The sequence below is a fragment of the Dipteris shenzhenensis genome, chromosome 33 (assembly GCF_047967505.1).
Source record: "Dipteris shenzhenensis isolate YYH24624 ecotype China chromosome 33, Dip_SZ_1.0, whole genome shotgun sequence".
Taxonomy (NCBI): domain Eukaryota; kingdom Viridiplantae; phylum Streptophyta; class Polypodiopsida; order Gleicheniales; family Dipteridaceae; genus Dipteris; species Dipteris shenzhenensis.
In genome coordinates, this window is record NC_141628.1 from 14,655,101 (window position 1) to 14,677,520 (window position 22,420).

The following is a 22,420-nucleotide window of genomic DNA, read 5'->3' on the forward strand; positions in this document are numbered from 1 at the left end:
TCCTCGCAAACCACTGCAACATGGATCTCCGGACAGCGATTTGCAGGCCTCTTCTACGCAACAATTTGGCAGATTAAATTATTGCCAGGTGGAGTCTTTCCAGTCTGCTTTTAAGGATTCTCTTGTCATTATCAAATTACAGCAAATGAAAGAATCTCCCTTAAAGCATGGAAACCCCTGGTAATTCACCCGGCATTTCAAGAACACCTCAGGCATCATCTACCACACAATATCGTGTTCAGATTGCACAACCAGCCCATTTCGGAGCTTTTGCATCTTGGGCTTTCTGTGTCACGTGCCCTCCTAGTGATTTGGACCACATCCTCTACCTTCTGCGTGAGGCACCTCAGTTACATTACTTCCTCAGCACAGTACAGGTTGTGTTCCACGAGACACGAAGATACCTAGAACCCGATATTCCTCAAGAGTCTGCTGTCCATCTTTGGAGAGAATTTTACCCCTCACCTTCGGCGTCTCCAGGGTACTCTCCACCTCCTTCAGCTCCCAGATATCCTCCTCTACAGGTTGTACCTTCTCCAAGTCAATATTTACACTCTGAAGGCACTCCTTCTCCTGGATATCCTCCATTTCCGACAGCAGCTCCCTATCCCTTCTCAGATCCGTAGACTCTGCAACCTACTCCTGTCCTCTCGCGAGCAGTAACACCACTTTCGGCATCACCAGTGTTACCTCAGACAGGACCTCCTTTACCAGATTTCCACGGGTGGTTCCATCCTGCCTCGCTTGCCCCCTCCAACATGAGCAACCTCAAGGAGCAGCCCGAATCCTCTTCCAGGAATGGTACAAACTAGAGCGCAAGTTCGCGCTTTTCTCATAGGGATCTCCGATATGTCGCAACGCTCGCGTGAAGCCTCTCCAGAGATCAAAGAATCAAGTCCAAAAAAGACTCCTGAAGTCAACGTACAAGGCGAATCACTATTGCAACTTCAAATTTCCCAGCTTCAGGACAGCATCTCCGACTTGGTCTAGAAAGTTCAACTTCAAGATTCTCGCAGTACCACACATATAGAGGATGACGTGACGCAACCAGACGACTATGCGGATTCATTCCCACCAGAGGTAGAAAACACTGAACTACGTGCCCTCTACCGTTTACTTTAAGCTTCCAAAACAAAAAGAATTGACATCAAACTTCCGGAAGCCTACACTGGTCAATGCAATCGCCGAACAGTTGACCAATGGCTCGCAAAAATGCGCATGTATTTTGATACTGTTGACCTCACTGAAGGCAAAAAGATCGCCTTGGCAGCCTCCCTCCTCAAGGATACAGCTTTTCTATGGTGGCAAAGGCGCTTAAAGGACGACAAAAGTGTATTAACATGGGAACGTTTTGAACACGTGCTCCGTAAGCAGTTCATACCTGCCAATGCGGACTTCCAAGCACGTTCAAAACTCCGACAGTTGGAGCAAACGGGTTCCCTGTCTTCCTATATCTCTCAGTTCACCACATTGGTGGTGGAGATTGATGGTTTAACTGAGGATGATCGCCTTCATGCTTTCATCTCAGGCCTAAATCCCTCGTTACGCATTGATGTCCTTAAAGCAAACATCACCACCACAACTGGCGCTATTGCTTACGCAGAGCGCATTATAGATTTCCAAAACACAGGGAAGCAGAGTGCTAATCGCACACCGAACTCTCCTATGGCCAAAGGTGCTCACCCTCAAGATAACACCAGGTTTCGAAAAAACTTCGGTAATCAAGGTCAGCGACAGTCTCAAGATCCCCAGAAGCCTCAGAAATCATTTGCTCGATTCCAACAGAAGCACTCCTCCAAGGATCGCGCTTCTTCTTCTTCACAAAGTCATTACCGACATCCCCAACATAAAGGTGCGGCCACTGACAAGAAGAACAGCTCTAGCACAAAAGGACTTTGTACCATCTGTACAGGCGACCATAGATGGTTCGATTGTCCCAAGCGACCAAAGCAAAATTCCAATATGGAACCTAGCACTCCCCAAAGAGAAGATGCTACCCCAGCACAAGACAAGAAAGGCAAAGCTGTTCGAATGGCAAATACCATCCACCTGAGCCTTGCCAGCAACCATGAATCTTCCCTGGCCACTCAAGTACTTTGTGTTCAAGGATCGATTCGTGAAACAACGGTCACTATCCTCATCGACAGTGGCTGCTCTCATAACTTCCTAGCTAGTTCTATGGTCGACAAACTTCGATTGACCACCAGTCCTAGTCTCATGGACTATCAGATTGAACTCGCAAATGGAACTATCTTCTTATGCAACACCAGGATCAAAAACTTGTCTTTTCCCATCCAACATTATACGGACAAGTTGACCTTCGACATCATGCCTCTTTCTCGGTACGATGTCATACTTGGACAACAGTGGCTCTACGACTATGATCCATCAATCAGTTTTCGCAGCCATACTATCCAGTTTGTCCACCAGGGAAAACTTATTGAGCTAACTCGTTCTAGGGACTCTCCTTCAACCCCAGTTGCCTCTGCCCTACAAGTAAAGAAGTGGGTTCGTAAACGTCAAGTAAAGACTTCACTTCTGTTGGTTACGACAGTAGAGGAGACACCAACAAAGGATCCTCCTGAATACCTCAACCAACCTTTTTTCCAGCCCTACCTAGATATTTTTCCACAGGAATTGCCAAAGCAGTTACCACCTCGACGACCAGTGGATCACCCAATTGAACTTATTCCCGGCAGTAATCCACCGTCGAAACCTCCCTATCGGGTTTCTTACACTCAAAATGAAGAAATCCAAAGACAGGTCACCGAACTACTCGACAAAGGTCACATTCGGCCCAGTCGCAGCCCTTTCGGATCTCCTGTACTACTTGTGGAAAAAAAAAATAAGTCAATGCGCCTCTACATCGACTACCGAGCCCTCAACAAGCTCACTATAAAAAACAAGTATCCATTGCCTCGCATCGATGACCTCTTCGATCAACTTCTACACGCAACACAATTCTCGAAGATTGATCTTCGTTCAAGTTATCATCAAATTCGCATACGAGAAGGCGATGAGTACAAGACAGCTTTTCGAACAAAGTATGGACACTATGAATGTTTGGTCATGCCCTTTGGGTTAAACAATGCCCCGGCCACATTCATGACACTAATAAACGACATCTTCAGGCCTTTCCTCCATAAGTTCGTCATCGTTTACCTCGATGACATCCTCATTTTCAGCAGATCCCTACATGAGCACAAACAACATCTTCACCAAGTTTTTGAAGTTCTCCGCGCAAATTCTCTCTACATCAACATTGAGAAGAGTGAGTTCTTCAAAACCCAACTTGAATATTTGGGACATGTTATTTCAGCTCAAGGCATCTCTGTGGATCCCAAGAAGATCGAGGTAATCCAAAACTGGCCTACTCCTAAGAATGTTCATGATGTTCGCTCTTTTCTCGGATTGGCAAACTTCTACCATACAAAGGTCTATCAGTTTTCCAAAATCGCAGCTCCTATGTCCGAATTATTGAAAAGCACAGCAATTTTTCAATGGCTTCTCGAAACAGAGTATAGTTTCCAACAACTCAAGCAAGCACTCACTACCACACCAGTTATGGCTATTGCTGACCCAAACCTTCCATTTGAGGTCATGACCGACGCTTCCGACATCGCTAGAGGAGCAGTCTTGATGCAAGAAGGCAGAGTTATTGCTTTTGACAGCCATAAACATTCAGATATCCAAACCCGATACCTGGTTTATGATAAGGAGTTTCTTGCCGTTGTACATGCTTATCGCTCTTGGAAACATTATCTCATGGGAGCCGACTCGGTGGTCAAAACAGACCATCGCTCTTTAAAGTATATCTTTACTCAGCCAGTCATGAACGCTCGACAAGCACGCTGGGTTGAGTTTCTGGCCAACTTTCACATGACCATTGAGTACATTCCAAGACTACGCAATGTAGTTGCAGATGCTCTCAGCAGGTTACCTCTAGCATCAGCTATGGTAATCTCTACATTATCTGTGGATGTTCCGAATTCATTCAAAGGGAAGTATTTCAATGATAAAGACTTCGGCACAGCAGTACAAGTTCTTTCAAAAGATCAACCTTCGACTTCCGAACAGAAGACTGAAAGGTGGGAAAGTATTTCCATGGATTTCATTACAACACTACCACGATCCTCCACAGGTAACACTCAGATTATGGTAATTGTTGATCGATTATCCAAAATGGCACACTTTGTTGCTTGCAAAAGCAGTGCACAGGCTCCGGACATAGCCAAACTCTTCATACAACACATCTTCCGACACCATGGATTGCCCAAGAATATCATATCCGACAGAGATCCTAAGTTTACCAGTCACTTTTGGATTTCACTGTTCGTATCTTTGGGTACAACTCTACTGTTCAGTTCAGCCTACCACCCAGAATCAGATGGCCAGACTAAAAGAGTCAACCAAGTTCTGGAAGAAATGCTTCAACATTATATTCAGTCACGCCTAGCAGCTTGGGAAGAGTATCTACCACTCCTTGAGTTTGCTTATAATAACTCTTTCCATAGTGCCATTAGCATGACTCCATTCCAAGCAGCTTATGGACACACTCCGATTGTACCAATGAATTTTGTACTTCAACATCGAGTGGCCCTAGCTGATCAACTGGTTCAAGAAATGCAAGACATTCTACTCCAAGTCAGGGATCATATGCGAACAGCGCAAAAGCGGTATCAACGGTCTGCCAACAAACATAGACGTCACCTAGAACTTGACACTGGTGACATGGTGCTATTATTTGTAGCCCCACATCGCTATAAAACGGTTAAGTCTGTGTTTCCTAAGTTGCGACCAAGATACTATGGACCTTTCCGGATCGTCAACTTTAAGTTACAAATTGGAATTACCACCATCATGGGGTAAAATCCATCCAACATTTCATATTTCTTGGCTAAAGACGTACATTCCAGGCGATGAAGCAGTTCCTCCTGCAAGTGATTATGTCCCAGAAATCGAAGACGATATGTTCTCCTTATTCCTGAGCGTATTCTGGACCATCGACAGCGAGAGACTCAACATCGACTTATCACGGAATTCCTTGTTCTTTGGCGAGATCTGGACGACTCTGACGCTACTTGGCAATCTGATGAAGACTTACAGCAGTACCCTGACAATTTTACAGCAGTATTTTCAGAATTTACCGTGATATTTTCTACATCAGTTCATTATCTCCACCAAGGTCTTATTTTGAGTGGGAGGGGATGTCACGATCTGTGACGTATTCCTTTCTCTATTTCTAGACTTATGGATGGTTTGATGAATGGACACTTGTGGAAGGGTATGCCCTTTCGACGGGACACTTGCCCTTTCGACGGGACACTTCCTAATGAGGCACAACCCTTCACAAGAGACATCCTATTGAAGAGACATTTCTATTGTAATGTACCCTCTCATCAAGGGTCACACCCTTCACAAAGGAGTACACACCTCTTCATGCACGTACCCTTTGGAGTACACACCTTTTCATGTGTGTATATAAGAGAGGCCCAATTGTATGGATGACACACAACATCTACCCTACAGACATTCAAGCAATACAATTATTCCTTGTTCTCTGCTATCTCAGTCTCCTTTCTGTTCCTTAGCACATCTCTAAATATAGTAAATCTAGGATTTCTTACAGTCACACATAGCAGGGACTAGTTACCAGCACCCCCAACGGTGGGTGTAGACCATAGTATAAACATATGCTTTCACACATACATATTCACACATCCATGCATACTCGAGCATCCATTTATGCCTCATTTTTGTTACAAGAAGCCACACTAAGATGTCCAGTTTTCCATGGAAGCTGACAAGATGTGACTTGAATAGTCAGAGATTATAAACAAGGACTACCAATTTAGTGAAACAACCTAAAGCAATGCTCCTCCATACTCCTCATCTCAAGGGTGCAGCAAGATGCTTGATGGTTGGAACTTGTAACGTGAGTTACAGTGGAGCATGAACATGATTACGATTCATAGATTTGATGCACTATAGACCTGCCTGGCAATTTTTACAAGTATCTCGGTAAACAATGCTGGAACATGTCAATTGCACTTCGTAATGCATGTGTCCCAAGGGGACCTAACCTGAACGGGCTCATAAAAAATAAGACCTATTTCGAGCTAACCCAAATCTACTCAGCAGCTAGCTATCTTGTGCGTGCGTGCGTGTGTGTGTGTGTGTGGTCTCCCTCGAGTGTGTGAGAGAGGTGTGTTGCGTGAGAGATCCCAGGGTAGAGGCCCGGACATTGAGGTGGAAATGCAGACGTAGACAGCCCGTTAGTTGCTGTACATACCTGTCCCATAACTGTAAATATGCTTGATCATCTGAAGTGTGTTACTCTCAATGTACAGGGAATGTGTGATGGTCGCAAATGCAAACTGGTCTGGATGTATATTAGGCAATTGCAGCCTGATATAATTGCTTTGCAAAATTATGTTGATTTCACCAAAAAAAAGTGTGTGCGTCTCCCTCACTCACCTCTCTCCACTCTGAAGTCTCCCTACTAGACACATTTTTTCACTGTGTAATCAGAGAAGTGCATCAGGACGCACATCTTGCTTGCCATTTTTTCGTTTCTTTTTATTTCAGGAAAAACCAAAAACATTATAAAGTACCCCCTAGCTATCCTTAGTGCATGTGTCCCCATGAGCTCATGTATATAAGCTCTATATGACTCAATGCTAATCTAGTGTACACTTGGCTGTCGTGTGTGTCTCTTAATTGCAAATCCAACATGTAAGCAACGCTACTTGGCTTCTCCACATCTTTCCAACAGAACGAACGTTACCTCTCTCATGTCGATTTGCTCCCAGCATGGTATAATCTTGAAAGTATGTTTTAGTTTTGATTCTCTGACTAATGCATTGGTGCATGCATGCACCTACAGAGAACCACAATAAAAAACACCAATGTAGCATCTTGGCATCATTACAACACATAACTGAGTGGATAGACTCTGAAAATCATTATGCATATAAATGGACGATTTCAATGTCAGCAATCGTAAAAATCTTGCTCAAGTTTGTATTATAAAGTAACCAAAAAAAGCCATTGTTCTATCTATGTAATCTGCTACAGATAAGAATTATACCAGTTTAGAGCAAAAAATTACCACATAGCAAAGAGATCGGTACCTGACATCCGAAATGGGTTATCCAGACAGTAATATACAGGGTAAGTTTGACTTGCAATTTGTCGGACACAAGGATACTGACCTCTGCACAGTAGAAACCAGGACGAAAATCACATATGTGCAATTTTTTAATTAAAATGCCAGAAATTTGAACATGTTTTGAAAGTGAGCACATAAATTAGACATAGAATGAGAGACGAGAAACCAAAGCTCATGATATTATGGCAATTGAAATTGCATTGCAGTATAAATCTGCACAATCAAATTAGATGGTCGACTTTGGGTCCAAAGTTTGGCACCTAAAATAAAATAATTCATCACCACCCCAAAAACTCTAACGATGGAAGAATGGGCATGGCATTCAAAAGAGTTCTCAACTTGTGGAACATACAGACCATGAGCAAACCTATAAAATAAACAAGCATACTTTAATCCAACAAGCATGAAAAATCCTATACTTGTTGGGGTAAAGGCACATTGCCACCCTTTGTTAAAGTTATGACACCTATGACTGTCTTAAGACAGTCATAGGGTGAATCCCTAATCCTAATAAAACTCTATGAGTTTGTGGTGTGGCTCAACACTTTACACACCCACACTTCTTGTGTCTCCCTCTCTCTCTCTGTCTTCATCGTTCCACTCCCCCACTCTTTCCCCCACAACTGGTATCAGAGCCTCTACCTCTCCCTCTCCACTCCGGTCTACCCCTCCCTCTCCCCTCGGGCATCGCACCCTACAGCAGCGAGCAGCGGCAGCAGGAGCAGGCAGCGCGCGCGGGCAAAGCGGGGCAGCGTGTGCGAGCGGGCGCAGCAGCCGCGCGCAGGTCGCGCGCGAGCAGCCGCAACAGCTACCCGCTACCAAGCGGACGCAGCCAGCGCGCAGCACCGGCGCGCACCCAGGCTGCACACGGGCAGCCGTACCGGAGCGATCCGTACAGCCAGCCGTACCAGCTGTACGAAATCCGTACAGGCCGTCGTACCGGCTGTATGGTCGCGTGACCAACAGCAGCCAACGCCGCACAGGCAGCCGTACCGTACGGACGCTGCGACAGGAGGTTCAGGTCAAAAAAAAAATTTTGAATTTCGTGCCCTCGCAGGTACAGGGTACAGCAAGTACCCTGCGCAGGTACAGGAGGTACAGCAGGCACAGAAATTTTGTTTTGGGGAAGAAGAAAAAGAGAGAGCACTCTGCTCTTCATCCCCGGAATTTGTTCAGTTCTAAAACTATGTGTTTGAGGTACAGCAAGTACACTCGTGTCCCTCGTGCTTGAGGTGACTATTGCCACAGTGTGTAGTGGTTGCACAGTTATTTTGTTTCGGGGAGGTCAGATGCCTTGATTTTGCAGAGGGCTTTTATGCTTTTGCTGAGTGCAAATCTCAGTTTTCGGGTGACAATTTCATAGGGCTTTTGCCTGGAAGTGTATGCAGTGTATGCCTTGAGGCAGTGTGGAGCCAGGGTGCCCACATTGGTCTTATTTCCGCAGTGTATTCAGTGACATTTCTTGCAGGTCACATTCTGTGTACGACACTTTGAAAATCTCAGTTGAGCCACGCTTGGCCAGGGCGCATCGAGTTTACTCGGTCCCTAACTGTCCATCGTTGACAGTGCTCAAAAGGTTTTCTCTTCAGTGTTTGTACGTTGGGATCTGTGTTGTTACTGTGTACACAGGGCCGTTTATGCATTACATTGTCAAGTGAAAGTGCCAGGAGAGCGCTGTATTTTGTATGCTACCTCAGTGTTGAGGGTGTTTTTCACTTGGTACAGGTGTCAAATCAAGGGGCTTTTGCCCAGATTTTGCTTGTGAGCACTTGAGTTACTGTTTGAGAACTTCAGATGCCTTTTATCCCCTTGGCAGAAGGGTGATTGTTTGGGATTTGCCCCATTCTTTGTTGCAGGTTTGTGACAGGCTGAGGTGTTTGGAGCCTTTTTCAGTGGACAAAACACTGTATGACAAGTGGCTTATGCATATAAAATCAGTGCAATACCTCATCTGAGGTGGGAGAAGTGTCCAGGACAGCAGTGTTTTGTGCTTCGTCAGCTGATGATGCACTGATAAAGCACTTGTGGAACAGCTGCAGCATTCTGAAGTTACTGTTTTATGCCTATTTGAGCACGGTACAGTGTGTCAGAAGGTACAGTGACAGGAGGGAAAATTTTCTGTTTTGCTGCAGATTTTTTTGACAGTAAAAGCAGCACTATTGTGAGTGCTCCTGGCTCTTGATAGAGCAGGTTTTCTGAGAAATCAGAATTTTATTTAGTCTTTTTTTGACTTACAGGGAGTCAGTCACTTTCCTTATCTGATATGGCATCAGGGGGAAGTGAATTTTCAATTCTGAACATAAAGAAATTGGAAGGGGCACACAATTATGCATTATGGGCAGAACAGTGTTTGAATGTACTTCTGCTAAAGAAGATTTCTAAGCCCATAAGGGTGAAGGGTGTCAAGCCATCTGGGATGGCAGATGATGAGTGGGAGGAGCTTGATTTGTCTGCAAGGGCTGCTATTATGCTTACTCTCACTGATTCTCTTGTGTTCAATGTTCAGGCTGAAAAGACCTCTTATGGCCTATGGCAGAGGCTAGAAGAATTGTATGCCCAAAAGAGCTCAGCCAGTAAGGTTTATTGGTTGAAGAAGCTTGTCGACCTTCGCATGAAGGAAGGTACAGCTATGACCTCACACTTGAGTGAGTTTAATGCCATCTTTACACAGCTTATTGCACAGGGATTGAACCTTGATGAGGAGTTCAAGGCTACTTTCTTGTTGTGTACCCTCCCTGAGAGTTGGGACACTTTCAAGACCACTCTGTCAAATTCAAATGTCACTCTTATGTATGCTGATGTGGAGAGCTCTCTCCTTATGGAGGAGATGAGCAGGAAGAATAATATGGGCAGCAAGTCTTCCAATGCTTTGCAGGTACAGGAAAGAGGTAGGACTCAGCAGAAGGGGAGATCTGCTGGCAAGTCCAAATCCCGCAGTCAGTCCCGTGGCAAAAAGGATATTGAATGCTTTTACTGTGGCAAGAAGGGACATGTGAAGTCTAAGTGCTTCAAGTTTATACGGGATCAGAAAGCCAAGAAGACTGAGACAAAGGATGCAGGCAGTGGAAGCAAAGGCAAAGGCAAGGCCAAGGCAGATGACTTGGATACAGTGAATGTTGCAGCAGAGGACAGTGACAGTGACAGACATGATGTTTTATGCTCTTCTGCTGTAATTGCACATACATTGGTTATTGATGGCCATGACATGCACACCTGGCTCTTGGATTCAGGTGCTTCTTTTCATGTTACTCCTCATAGAGAGTGGTTTACTTCCTACACAGGTACTCATGGAGTTGTTCACCTTGGGAACAACTATGCATGTCAAATTGCAGGGATTGGCAGTATACAGATAGTATTCCCTGATGGACGCATATTTATGCTTGATGGTGTTCGCCATGTGCCGCAAATCAAGAAAAATCTGATTAGCACTGGCTTGTTGGATGACAGTGGTTACCACACCACATTTGGGGATTCCAAATGGGTGATTACTGATGGCCAGGTTGTAGTGGCTGAGGGTTATAAGAGTGATACCTTGTACCCTCTTTATGTTTCCAGTGTAGGTAATCATGTTGTTGCCATAACCGAGCTGCCGAAGGTTTCATTGTGGCATAGCCGGTTGGGACACATGTCCGTTAAAGGAATGCAAGAACTGTCACGTTTGGGTTATCTGCCGTCTCTTTCATTTTCAGATTTGCCTACTTGTGATCATTGCATTTTTGGAAAGCATTCTATGACTCCTCATAAGAGGAGAACTCCCCAGAATAGAGCACCGCTTGATCTAGTGCACACTGATTTGTGTGAGATGCCACAGCTATCACTAGGGGGTGCAAAGTATTTCATTACTTTTATTGATGATGCCACACGCAAAGTGTGGGTCTATTTCTTGAAGCATAAGAGCGATACCTTAGATGCTTTCAAGAAGTTTGTCGCTCAGGTTGAGAATCGGACAGGACGCAGGCTGAAATGCCTCAGATCCGACAATGGGGGTGAGTATGTGTCACATGCTTTTGTACAGTTTTGCGAAGCTAAGGGCATTAAACAGGAACTCACAGCCCCTCATAATGCATCTCATAATGGTGTGAGTGAGCGGATGAATCGAACTATTCAGGAGAAAGTTCGATGTATGTTGTCTTATGCTGCATTGCCCCATGGCTTTTGGGCACAAGCCGTGCAAACAGCAGTTCACCTAATTAACAGGTCGCCGAATAAGGCTTTGGAGTTGAAAGTGCCAGAGGAGGTGTGGTCTGGCAAGCCACCTTCATATAAGCACTTACGTGTGTTTGGCTGCGAGTGCTTTGCTCATATACGCAAAGAACTGCGCACCAAACTCGAGCCAAAGTCTTTCAGATGCATCTTCATGGGTTACGGTGACGAAGGTGAAATGGGGTACAGGTTATGGGATCCCGTCAAACGGAAGATTATACGCAGCAATGATGTCATCTTTAAAGAGGATAGTGTACACAAAGAACCCGTGCAACCTGTGGAATACAGTAGGGTTGTTTATGATGATGTCGGACAGCAAAGAATGCCCATTAATATGCAGCAGCAGGCTGCTGTAGATAACCCTGTTCAAGAGGGTATACAGGCTGAAAATCAGCCATACAATTTTGCCAATGATGCACCACTGGATATGCCAGCAAATGGGGCTGTAGAACAGCCAAATATGGTGGTACAGCCACCCGTCATGCATGACAAACAGGCTAGACAGCAGCCTAATTCGGAACATTTTGTTAGGAGGAGCACCCGTGTACAACGGCCTCCTGACAGGTTTGTTCCAGGAGCCAATAATGTGGCTGATTTTATCATGCTGACAGATTGTGGTGAGCCTTCCAGCTTCAAGGAAGCTATGGGAAGAACAGAGAAAAGGAAGTGGGAGAAAGCCATGCAGTCAGAAATGGACTCCCTACTTCAAAATGATACATGGGACTTGGTGCAACTACCTGCAGGCAGAAAGGTTTTGCCATGCAAGTGGGTTTACAAAGTCAAAGTGGATTCAAATGCTTTACCGAGGTATAAGGCCAGATTGGTTGCCAAGGGATTTAAGCAGGAGAAGGGCATTGACTTTGATGAGATCTTTTCCCCTGTAGTCAAGATGACTACTTTGAGAGCAGTGTTAGCTCTTGTTGCTCATGAGGACATGGATTTATGTCAGATGGATGTGAAGACTGCTTTTCTTCACGGAGATCTCCATGATGAGATCTACATGAGTCAGCCAGAGGGATATGCTGTTAAAGGGAAAGAGCAGCTTGTGTGTAAGCTCAAGAGAAGCTTGTATGGACTCAAGCAGGCGCCAAGAGAATGGTACAAAAAGTTTGATGCCTTCATGCAGTCCCAAGGGTATCATAGGTGTGAGACCAATCACTGCTTGTACACCAAATGGGCAAAGGATGGCAGTTTGATGCTACTCATTCTATATGTGGATGACATGCTGATTGCCAGCAAATCTCAGCAGGAGATTAGTGCTTTGAAGAAGCAACTGCATAAGTCTTTTGACATGAAAGACTTGGGTGATGCAAACCATATTCTTGGTATGCGGATTATTCGTGACAGGTCCAAGGGACTTTTGTTTCTGTCACAGAAGGAGTACATTGACAAAGTACTGCAGAGGTTTAAAATGGAGGGGGGGAAGTCTATTAGTACCCCGTTGCCTCCACATTTAAAACTCAGCAGTAAGGACAGCCCCAGATCAGATGATGATAAGGCTGAAATGGCCAAGGTTCCGTATGCATCTGCAGTTGGTTCTTTGATGTATGCCATGGTTGCCACTCGTCCGGATATTGCTTTTGCGGTTGGAGTCATCAGCAGGTATATGGCAAATCCAGGCAAGCGGCACTGGGAAGCAGTGAAAGGCGTCTTGAGGTATCTCAAGGGTACCAAAGACTTGTGCATATGCTATGGTAGGCAGGATGCATTGGTGCATGGTTTTACAGATTCAGACTATGCAGGGAATGCAGATAACCGGAAGTCTACTACCGGTTATATTTTCACATTTGCAGGAGGTGCTATATCATGGGTGTCTCGGTTGCAGAAATGCGTTGCACTGTCAACCACTGAAGCTGAATATGTTGCAGCCACTGAGGCTTGCAAGGAAGCAATATGGCTTACTCGGCTGGTGGGAGATTTGGGCATTACAGGAGATATGCCAGTTTTGCATTGTGATAATCAGAGTGCTATCATGTTGGCAAAGAATCCGGTCTTTCATCAGAAGACCAAGCACATAGATGTGAAATACCATTTCATCAGGGAGGTACTGGAAGACAAGCGACTTAAGCTTGTGAAGGTGCATACTGATGATAATCCTGCAGATTTGCTCACTAAGAGCTTGCCTACAGAGCGGTTTGCACATTGCCGCCACATCATGGGATTAGGATGAGACCACTCTTATTTTATGGTCTTGTATACAGTAACTGTATATTGCTGTAATTTTATTCTTTTCTCCCCTTTAGGCACATTGGCCTTTAGGTGGGAGGTTGTTGGGGTAAAGGCACATTGCCACCCTTTGTTAAAGTTATGACACCTATGACTGTCTTAAGACAGTCATAGGGTGAATCCCTAATCCTAATAAAACTCTATGAGTTTGTGGTGTGGCTCAACACTTTACACACCCACACTTCTTGTGTCTCCCTCTCTCTCTCTCTGTCTTCATCGTTCCACTCCCCCACTCTTTCCCCCACAATACTCAATCACACATTTGAAGGCTTTGTTAGTGCTCTATACAAAGCATAGACACAAACCTCTTAAAACATGAAAGAAACGGGAGGGAAAATAAGGACACTGCGTTGGAACTGACTAAACACCTTCCCATAAGGAGTATTTGCTCTATTTGTTGTGATGAACTAAAGTACAATATGTGCTGTCGGATCTCCTCTGTGTGAGGCTGAAAGGAGACTCTGTTATGATCCAAATACAGCACTAATGCTTGACCTCGCACAGACTACAGGAATCACAAAATCACAAAAACATTTTATTGGACTTCCAATGATGGACGATTGCCCTCATGAAGAATATTTTTGCTACCTTGATCCCTATGCACAGGAACGCAAGAGAAGGGGAGCGGTGTTCACGAGCATGCAAAAGTGAGAGAGAGCAAGAATAAACGTTGACAAATGAATAGGGATACCTGTTCATTTATGACCCTTGAGATAACTCAAGGACCACAGTCCCAGGTAACGCAAGGGCTACATCCATCTAACAGTACCCTCAGCCTAGGGCTCTTGATGTTTGGCCTAGCATTTCATCCACCCTGCAGTTTCCTATACCCGCTAAGGACCTAGACATATCAATGCATTGTCTTTATTATTATATATTGACCATTTCTACATGATTTGTCAGTACCATCAGAACCACATGGTCCCATCAAAGTCCTGAGGTTTCCATCAAAAACCCTGATTTCAGATCTAGGCCACTAAATAAGGTCGTCCCAATAATGATAATGTCTCCAAACAAATAGCAACAGCAACATTAATCAAAACAACACAGAAGATTGGCACCATTAATGCCCAAACTATATGCATGCCCATGTCAGTGAATGATGAGTGATAGTCATCGATCATAGCAGACCCTTTCTTCAGTATGCACCTGGCAGCATGTACACTCTTTGCTGGCTGTGTGGACCTAGCTGCTTGCAAAGATGGCACAAGTAGTTATGCAGCTGCTCCTACTCCAATGCAGAAGAAAAGGGCCCCCTTAAATGAGCCAATTCAGTTTGGGCTAGCCTTCAGCTGGCTTCTCTGTCCAAAGTGCGTTACTTTGCAAATTCGGGGCTACTGGCTGATCCTAGATGTTAGCTACAAAGAATTCTAAAATGGATATAATGATGGTGCTTCTCGCTTGGGGCTCGTTTAAGGCCTTACTAAGGCCAGACTCAAGGAGAAGGCTAATAAAAAAGTAAACAACAGTCTCTTCATCCACGTGATGCTTGTGGAGAAGAGAATGTTTCATCATGGTCTCTCCAAACCAGAAAAACTTTAAGCAGAAAAGCTTACATTGATAGCTGATAGGGCAATACTACATAAATTTATCGCAATATCAGCAGGCCACAACTTTACAATGTGCTGCACTTCCAGTCCCCTAATATGGTGAAAACATATGCCTAGATGACTCCAGGAACATGATTAACTCGTCCTGTTAAAAGAATGCATGCATCATGGCATGCTTAGGTCCATGCATGTTCTGAAAATGCAGCACCTACATATTCCAATACCTAAGAGCTTGCCTTTCATGAAGCCGTCAATTGCAGTAAGTTAGTTCAAACTTAAAAGTCCACTCCAGTCCTCACTTTCACCATCTAATAAAGTTTCACAGTGTATGGTATTTCTTAGCTGACTCACATCACCCATCTATCCACCCGTTACCTTCCCTTAATCTCCCATTAGCCAAGGCTGTTTCCAATATATGTGCTATGGTTTGTCAAGAGTACTAACCAAGGATGGATCTTGGATGCCATCTAATTTCCAAGTCCAGAGGTAGTTAGTGCCTATGGCCGGGAGGTGATGAATGTCAAAATCCATCACGATTGATCAGGTCACGTATGAAGATCATGGCAGAGGCCACCTTCAGACTAGCCTACAAAGAATGCCCCACAAAGCCATCCTTTTTATATACCTAGATGAATCCAGGAGCATTCCCAAACTCATCCTCTAAAAACACAACATAGTGCAGTTTCAATCTCACGAGAGTCACTCATAAGATTGAAAACCATAAACTCCATCACGCATAGCAGGGACTAGCTACTATGACATCCCCACTGACGTCATCAGCACCCAACAGTGGGTGTAGACCATAGTATAAAAGTATGCTCTCACACATACAAATCCACACACCCACACATACTTGAGCATCCATTTATACAAAGTCTTCGTACTGAGTTTCTGTCGGCACTCCAAAGGTGAAGGGCAAACTCAGCCATGACGAAGGCTAGCACTAAAGGAGAACGCTAATCAAAAAGTAGTCCAAATCTCTTCATTCAAGCTACAACTGCTTGTGAAGTCTAAACGATTTCATTTTAGTCTCTCCCAAACGAGCATCTAAATCTAAATCTAACATTACAGCAGCTCGTTTTTGTCTTCTCTCCCTCATTTCTTGAGCTTCCATTGCTTGCCATAGCCTACAGTGGTATCAGAGCAGGTTGGGGATCCATTCCCTCAGCCATTGGCAGCTTATTCAAGCTGTTTGGCAGCCCCTGGACCTCTCATTCTTGCTGGTTTGCTGGTTTTCTACACACCCATGAGCATTTGTGGCCTCTCCAAGCACTTCTGTCGCGGGAACTTTGCATATGGCGCGTGAAGATCGCATTTTGGAGCATCTACCGCGAAGGAATCCCTGTTTCGGATCATTTCCTGCTGCAACCGCCTCACACGTTGATAAGGAAAAATATGAAAAGACAACCAGGAATTATGTACTTCACCACGTCAGATAGGTGAGACTTCACAGGGATCAGCTGCAATGTGGGCTCGTAGATGATGAGCTTATGAACCAAGTTCCAAAGCAGATATCCAGAGCACACAAATAACAAGTCTATCTCCCACACAATCTGACTAGAACACATACAGACTCTTTGAAAAAGGGGAAAGACTGCATAGCCCAAAACAGACTGAACTTAGAACTGAACTTCCCCCCAACAAAAAACTCAGAAAACAGTCAGCCTCAGAATACTATGAACCCACAGCCCACTGCTCAATGGCCAGCAAGACCCCCAAGCATAACCTCTATGTGCATTCTTCTGTAATCATTGCTTTGCTCACTCCCAGGTAATTAGCATTTAACACTGCCCAACCATGAGTACACAACTTGAGGCAACGGCCAGCCTATGACCCTCGTGCCCACAAGCTGTTCAATAAAAGAACTAGCGGGTACAATCATCTGTAAACCTGCAGGTACGTTCACCGTACAAGCAGCCGTACAATCATACGTACGACAACAGGTACTTACACTCCGTACAACCATGCACAGTAGTCCGTACAGCCTGCATTTAATGACGACCATCCTCCGTACAGCTCGTAGAAGACATCTTTAATGACCCATACGTGCCCGTACAGCCTGCAATCAAGGCACCGTACTACCAGCCCGTACCAATCAGCAATTAAGGCCGGTACAACTTCGTACTGCAGCCCGTACAAGCGAACGCTTGAGATTCCGTACCAGCCCGTACCAATTTCATGTCCGTCTGTACGTCGCTGTATCAGCAACATTAACTGGCATTCAATTGCTCCTCCCGTACACGATCCCCAGCATCAGCCCGTACAAAACCCGTACGGCTCTTTCCAGCCCTCAACCCACGCACGTCACCCGATGCAAGGCTACCCATAGGCATCTTTCACACGACTAGGATACACCCCCCGGTGTAGTGTTTCTCCATGCCTGAGTGCTCCTGAGCCCATATACTCAAAGTTCAGGTTTCAGCTTCCCGCTCACATGACCTCCCATCAACTGCGAGCCTCTCCAACCTCTCTCGTCGTTCCACCACCTGTGCTCCTCCTCTTCTAGAACTCCCGAAGCTGGTCCTTTTTTGCGCGATCATCCTCCAGGTGCCCACGATCTCCTCCAATTCTCCTGCAAGCTGTCACCTTCATCTACGTCCAGCTCGTCGACTAGAAGCCTCCCTTCATCCATCACGTAGCCACCTTTGCATGAGCAGGATGCCTTCCTAATCAGTCCAGCCACCTCAGCCTAATCTGCCACCTCATCAGTGACATTTTACCACTCTCAAGACATTTCCCCCCAAATCACATTAAATGCACATTTTGGACCTTTAGTCACACAATTGCCCCACACATTAGCATGCACATTAAAGCTTGCATGCACCCCCGTACACACACATGAAAAGCCCCTTGACATGGGCACCAAAACATATCAAATTCCCGTAACATGCAAGTGCACATTAACTCAGGAAAATATAAAAAAAACCTTCATGACTTGACTTTACATGACCCTAAAAACATTCCATTTGACCACACACTGGACACCCTTGCTCTGGAAGTCTGGTACAACCACATTGCATTTCATCATTTCCCATGAAGTCCCTGCAAAACATACTTTATTATCTCAAAAAAATATACATCAGTCCATCATGCTTGTGAAAGAAAAATCCACAAATGCCAAAAGCCCACACCTACCTTCAGACCAGCATTTATTGCTGTGCAGAAATTTGCGCCAGCATTTAATGCACTTTGGAGGCTGTACGGAAGTTTGCGCCTGCAATTAATGCATTTCTGCAGCTATACGGACCCTTGTGCCAGCATTATTATCTGTACAGATTCCGTACAGCGCCTTTACGACTGAGCGGACCTGACCGGGAACTGTACCGACCTGCTACACCAGCATTTAAGGCTGTACTGTCTTCATTCGAAGCATTTGCAGCTGTTTTGACCTGCCTCGAGGTTCCTGCCAGCGTGTCAGAGGCGTTGCGTGCTTTCTCGTGCTGCGTGCCAGTGCTAGAAGACTTTTGGAGCTTGCTGCAGTTATCTAGAGGTCCCTCCTTGAGCCCATTCCTCTTCATTTGGCTTCCTTGGCCTCGGGCTGCAAGTTCCCCTCCATTGGATCACCCCTTTCATTTCGAAGTGTTCTCCTCCTCGTGGGAGCACTCTCTCTTGCTGTAAATCTCATTTCCAGCCCTCTCTTGGCATCACTCATTGCCATTTGCTGTCTTTTTCACCTCTCTCTCAAGGGTGAATCCCTCTGCTTGGAGCCTTTTCCCTGCTGTATTTTCGGGCTACACATTGGGTAAGCCTCTGTTGCATTAGTTCTTTCCAATTTCTGCAAAACAGCCCTTTCTTTGTTTCATTTGCATTTTGGAAAGGCCTCGTGTTGCCTTGGAAGGCCCCGTGTCGCCTCTTTGGGGAATTTTTGTAGCAGGTACACCTTGAGACAACAGAGTCTTTTGCAGTAAAAGGCTTTAAAGCTTAAGCAAAATTTTGCCACTTAATTTTGAGAGGTTATCCTCCTCTTATTTGCCTTGCCAGTTGGTGCATTTGCCTTGAACTTCAGCACCATGACTAGTAGCAAGGATGATTTGTTTGGGATGCTTGGGGCTGAGGACAAGCTTGATGGCAATAATTACCCCATGTGGGCATACATGATGGGACATGTATTGGTTGCCAAGAATTTGTGGAATATTGTTTCAGGCGCTGAGGTCAGGCATACACGTAATGCTACTTCTGGTGCTACAGCTCCTGCCTCTCGTACTACAAGTATTGCTTCAGGCTCATCTAATGATGGGTCTAATGCTATTTCTGGAGCAATTGCATCTTCTACTATAGGTACTTTGCCTCTACTCAAGAGCAGATTCGATGGGATGATCGTAAGCACATGCCTTGATTGCTCTTTCTGATAAAAGGGTAATTATGCCTCATATCCGGTCTTGCAAGGCAGCAAAGCAAGCATGGGATCAACTTGCATCCTTACATCAAGTGCAGAATGAGGCGAGGGTTGCCTATCTCCACAAGCAGTTGAAGGACTTGAAGCTTGAAGAGGGTGGTAATATGGAAGCCTATCTTACCAGTGTGAAGGATTTGAAAGAGCAATTGGCTAGCATTGACGAGGTGGTACCTGATTCTCAGCTTGTTTCTAATACCCTTGATGGGTTTCCTGACTCTTATCAGGGCTTTGCTACTAAATTGGATTGGATGCAAGTGGCAATGCCACCCATTATTCCTTTGACCGGCTGGTTGCCCTCTTACTTCAAGAGGAACAAAGCCGTGCAAACTGCAATGCTTCTATGGCTAGTGATCAAGCCTTTGCTGCCTAGCATAAAAACAAAGGCCTTTGCTACCCAGCATAAAAACAAAGGCAAAGGCAAGGTTTCAGTTGGTAAACCCCCTCATTCACATGCTGGTCACTCCCATGATGCTACTTCTTCAGGGGATAAGAAGAAGAAGAGATGAGACTATTGCAAGAGCCTGGGCATGACATTTATGAATGCAGGTAAAGACTTGCATCTGAGAAGAAGAAGAAAGAGTCTGGTCTTGCAATATCTGGTTCTCTTAGTTCAGATGATCGACATGAGTCACTTAACTTTGCACAAGACAGCATTGGGCTTTTCTTGTTACATCTCAGTATAATCCTAATGTTCATGATGCCTGCATGACAGTTTCTGCTGCATCTGGTTCTTTGATAGTGGTGCTAGCAAGCACATTACTTCCTGCAGGAAGTTATTCAGCTCACTTAAGCATGCAAATAAGGGGGGGACAGTTACATGTGCCAATAATGCATCATATACAATGAAAGGCATTTCTTACTTCTGTTTATGGTGGTCTAGTCACTCTAGGCACTGTGCTTTATGTTCCAGGCATTCGCAAGAACCTCATCCTATTTCAGCCATAGCTACTTATGGCTATCAGGTTCTCTTTGATGGTATTCGGTGTGCCGTTTATGATGCTGCACATGCTTTTACCATGGTGTTGACTGGGACACTGACTAGAGGGCTATCTAGACTTGATGCGTATGACAGATGCTTGGATGATGCTAGACTTGCAGATGCAGATGCTGTTGATTGTTCTACCATGGCAGATACCCATCTGTAGCATGAGAGGTTTTTCCATCTCAACTTTGGAGCTTTGGTGAAGTTACATAAGGATGGTATGGTTGTTGATCTTCCAAAAATGCATATGCCTTCAAAGCATGCTTGTGAACCTTGCTTGCTTGGTAAGATACACCGTCCTGCATTTCCCAAGGATGGGAGAGTTGGTGCCTCATGCAAGCTATATTTGGTTCATAGTGATATTTGTGGAACAATGTGGGTTGCAACTCTTTGGGGATTCTATTATTTTGTCACATTCATTGATGACTTCACTAGGTATACTTGGATTTTTGCTTTGAAATCCAAATTTGAAGTATCTGCATGCTTCTGACATTTTATTGCCTTGGTAGAGAATGAAAGCGGGCAGAAAATTGTCCACATTAATACAGACAGGGGGGGTGAATATATGTCAAACGAAGGCATACATCATCGATGCAGTGGCTTACACTCCTCAACAGAATCCCATGCCTGAGCGGAAGAATTGAACCACCATGGAGATGGCCGGGTGTATGTTGAAAGGCAAGCACTTGCCTCACAAGTTGTCGTTGGAGGCCATTATGTGTGCAAATTACATATTGAATAGATGTCCCACCAAGGCTTTGAAGACCATCACACCTTATGAGGCTTGGACAGGTCATAAACCCAAGATTTCTCACATGAGGACTTTTGGATGCTTGGCATATGCCTTTGCTGAACTATCAAAAATAGCCCGTTGTTGATGCCCCAGATCTCTTTGACAGCTTGATGCCTTTGTTTCCGTCAAATGCTCATGATGATGTCACATCTGAGGTTGCTCCTCCTCCATCTGTTGGTCATTTGCAGCCACATGTGCAGCATGAAATTCATGCATGATTTATAGCCTGATATGCCTTAGCTTGATCAGGATACTGTGCACATGGCGCTTGACCAGGAGAAAGCTGAAATACATGAGCCCAAAAAGGTCCCCCATTGGCTCGTTGACACATTAAAAGACAGCAAACAAGATACTCCTCTGCCAACCCGTACTAGAGCAGCTGCCCACAAAGAGCATGCTGATTCGGTTGATTGTGCATTGGTTGCTACAGCATGCAATGAAGAGCCATTATGCCATAAGGATGCCTTTTAGAATGAATGTTGGTTGAAGGCTATGCAAGCTGAATTGGTTTCTATCTATCAGAATAGCACTTGGGAGTTGTGTGACTTGCCTCCTGGCAAGAATGCCATTGGAACTACGTGGCTTTATATGATTAAACGGAAAGCTGATGGTTCAGTGGACGCCCATCTTGTTGCTAAGGGCTATGCTCAACAGCAAAGCATTCACTTGGAGGAGACTTTTGCCCCCAATTCTAGGATCACTACTATTCGCATTGTTATTGCTTTTGCTGCCCATTTTCATGGGGAGGTACATTAGGGCACTTTGCCCTGGGGTTTGTTATATTGGCTCTCTCTTGAGCCTCCACTCAAATTTGCAGCAATTCATAACAGTCGCTCGTTTTTGTCTTCTCTCCCTCATTTCTTGAGCTTCCATTGCTTGCCGTAGCCTACACACAAGTACATACACAAACTCTAGAAGAAAACGATACGACAGTGGGCAAATCGGCCCTATTTAGGTAGGGAGGAGGCCACCTGGTCGGTCTGTTTAACCAGGTCACTTGGCCTGGTTGTTGGTCGGCTGGCCAGTTGGCTTCCAACCTAGTGGCTGGCTACTTCCAGCCCCTACACCTTAGCAAAGCCCCCACCTCCCCTCCTAGCAA

At 45.0% G+C, this 22,420-nt stretch overlaps 1 protein-coding gene across 2 annotated transcripts in view; it reads right to left on the reverse strand.

Moving 5' to 3' along the window:
• LOC147879732 (histone acetyltransferase TAP1-like) overlaps nucleotides 1-22,420 on the reverse strand; it is a 47,520-nt gene that overhangs the window by 19,563 nt on the left and 5,537 nt on the right. Inside the window, exons 2-3 of one of the 2 annotated variants that reach the window (XM_087371773.1) lie at nucleotides 7,134-7,216; nucleotides 6,788-6,880 (exon numbers count right to left, since the gene is read on the reverse strand). In XM_087371773.1, the coding sequence (XP_087227899.1) occupies nucleotides 6,788-6,880; nucleotides 7,134-7,216 (176 nt within the window). The remainder of the gene's footprint in view (nucleotides 1-6,787; nucleotides 6,881-7,133; nucleotides 7,217-22,420) is intronic. The other variant, XM_087371774.1, reaches the window with a different exon arrangement.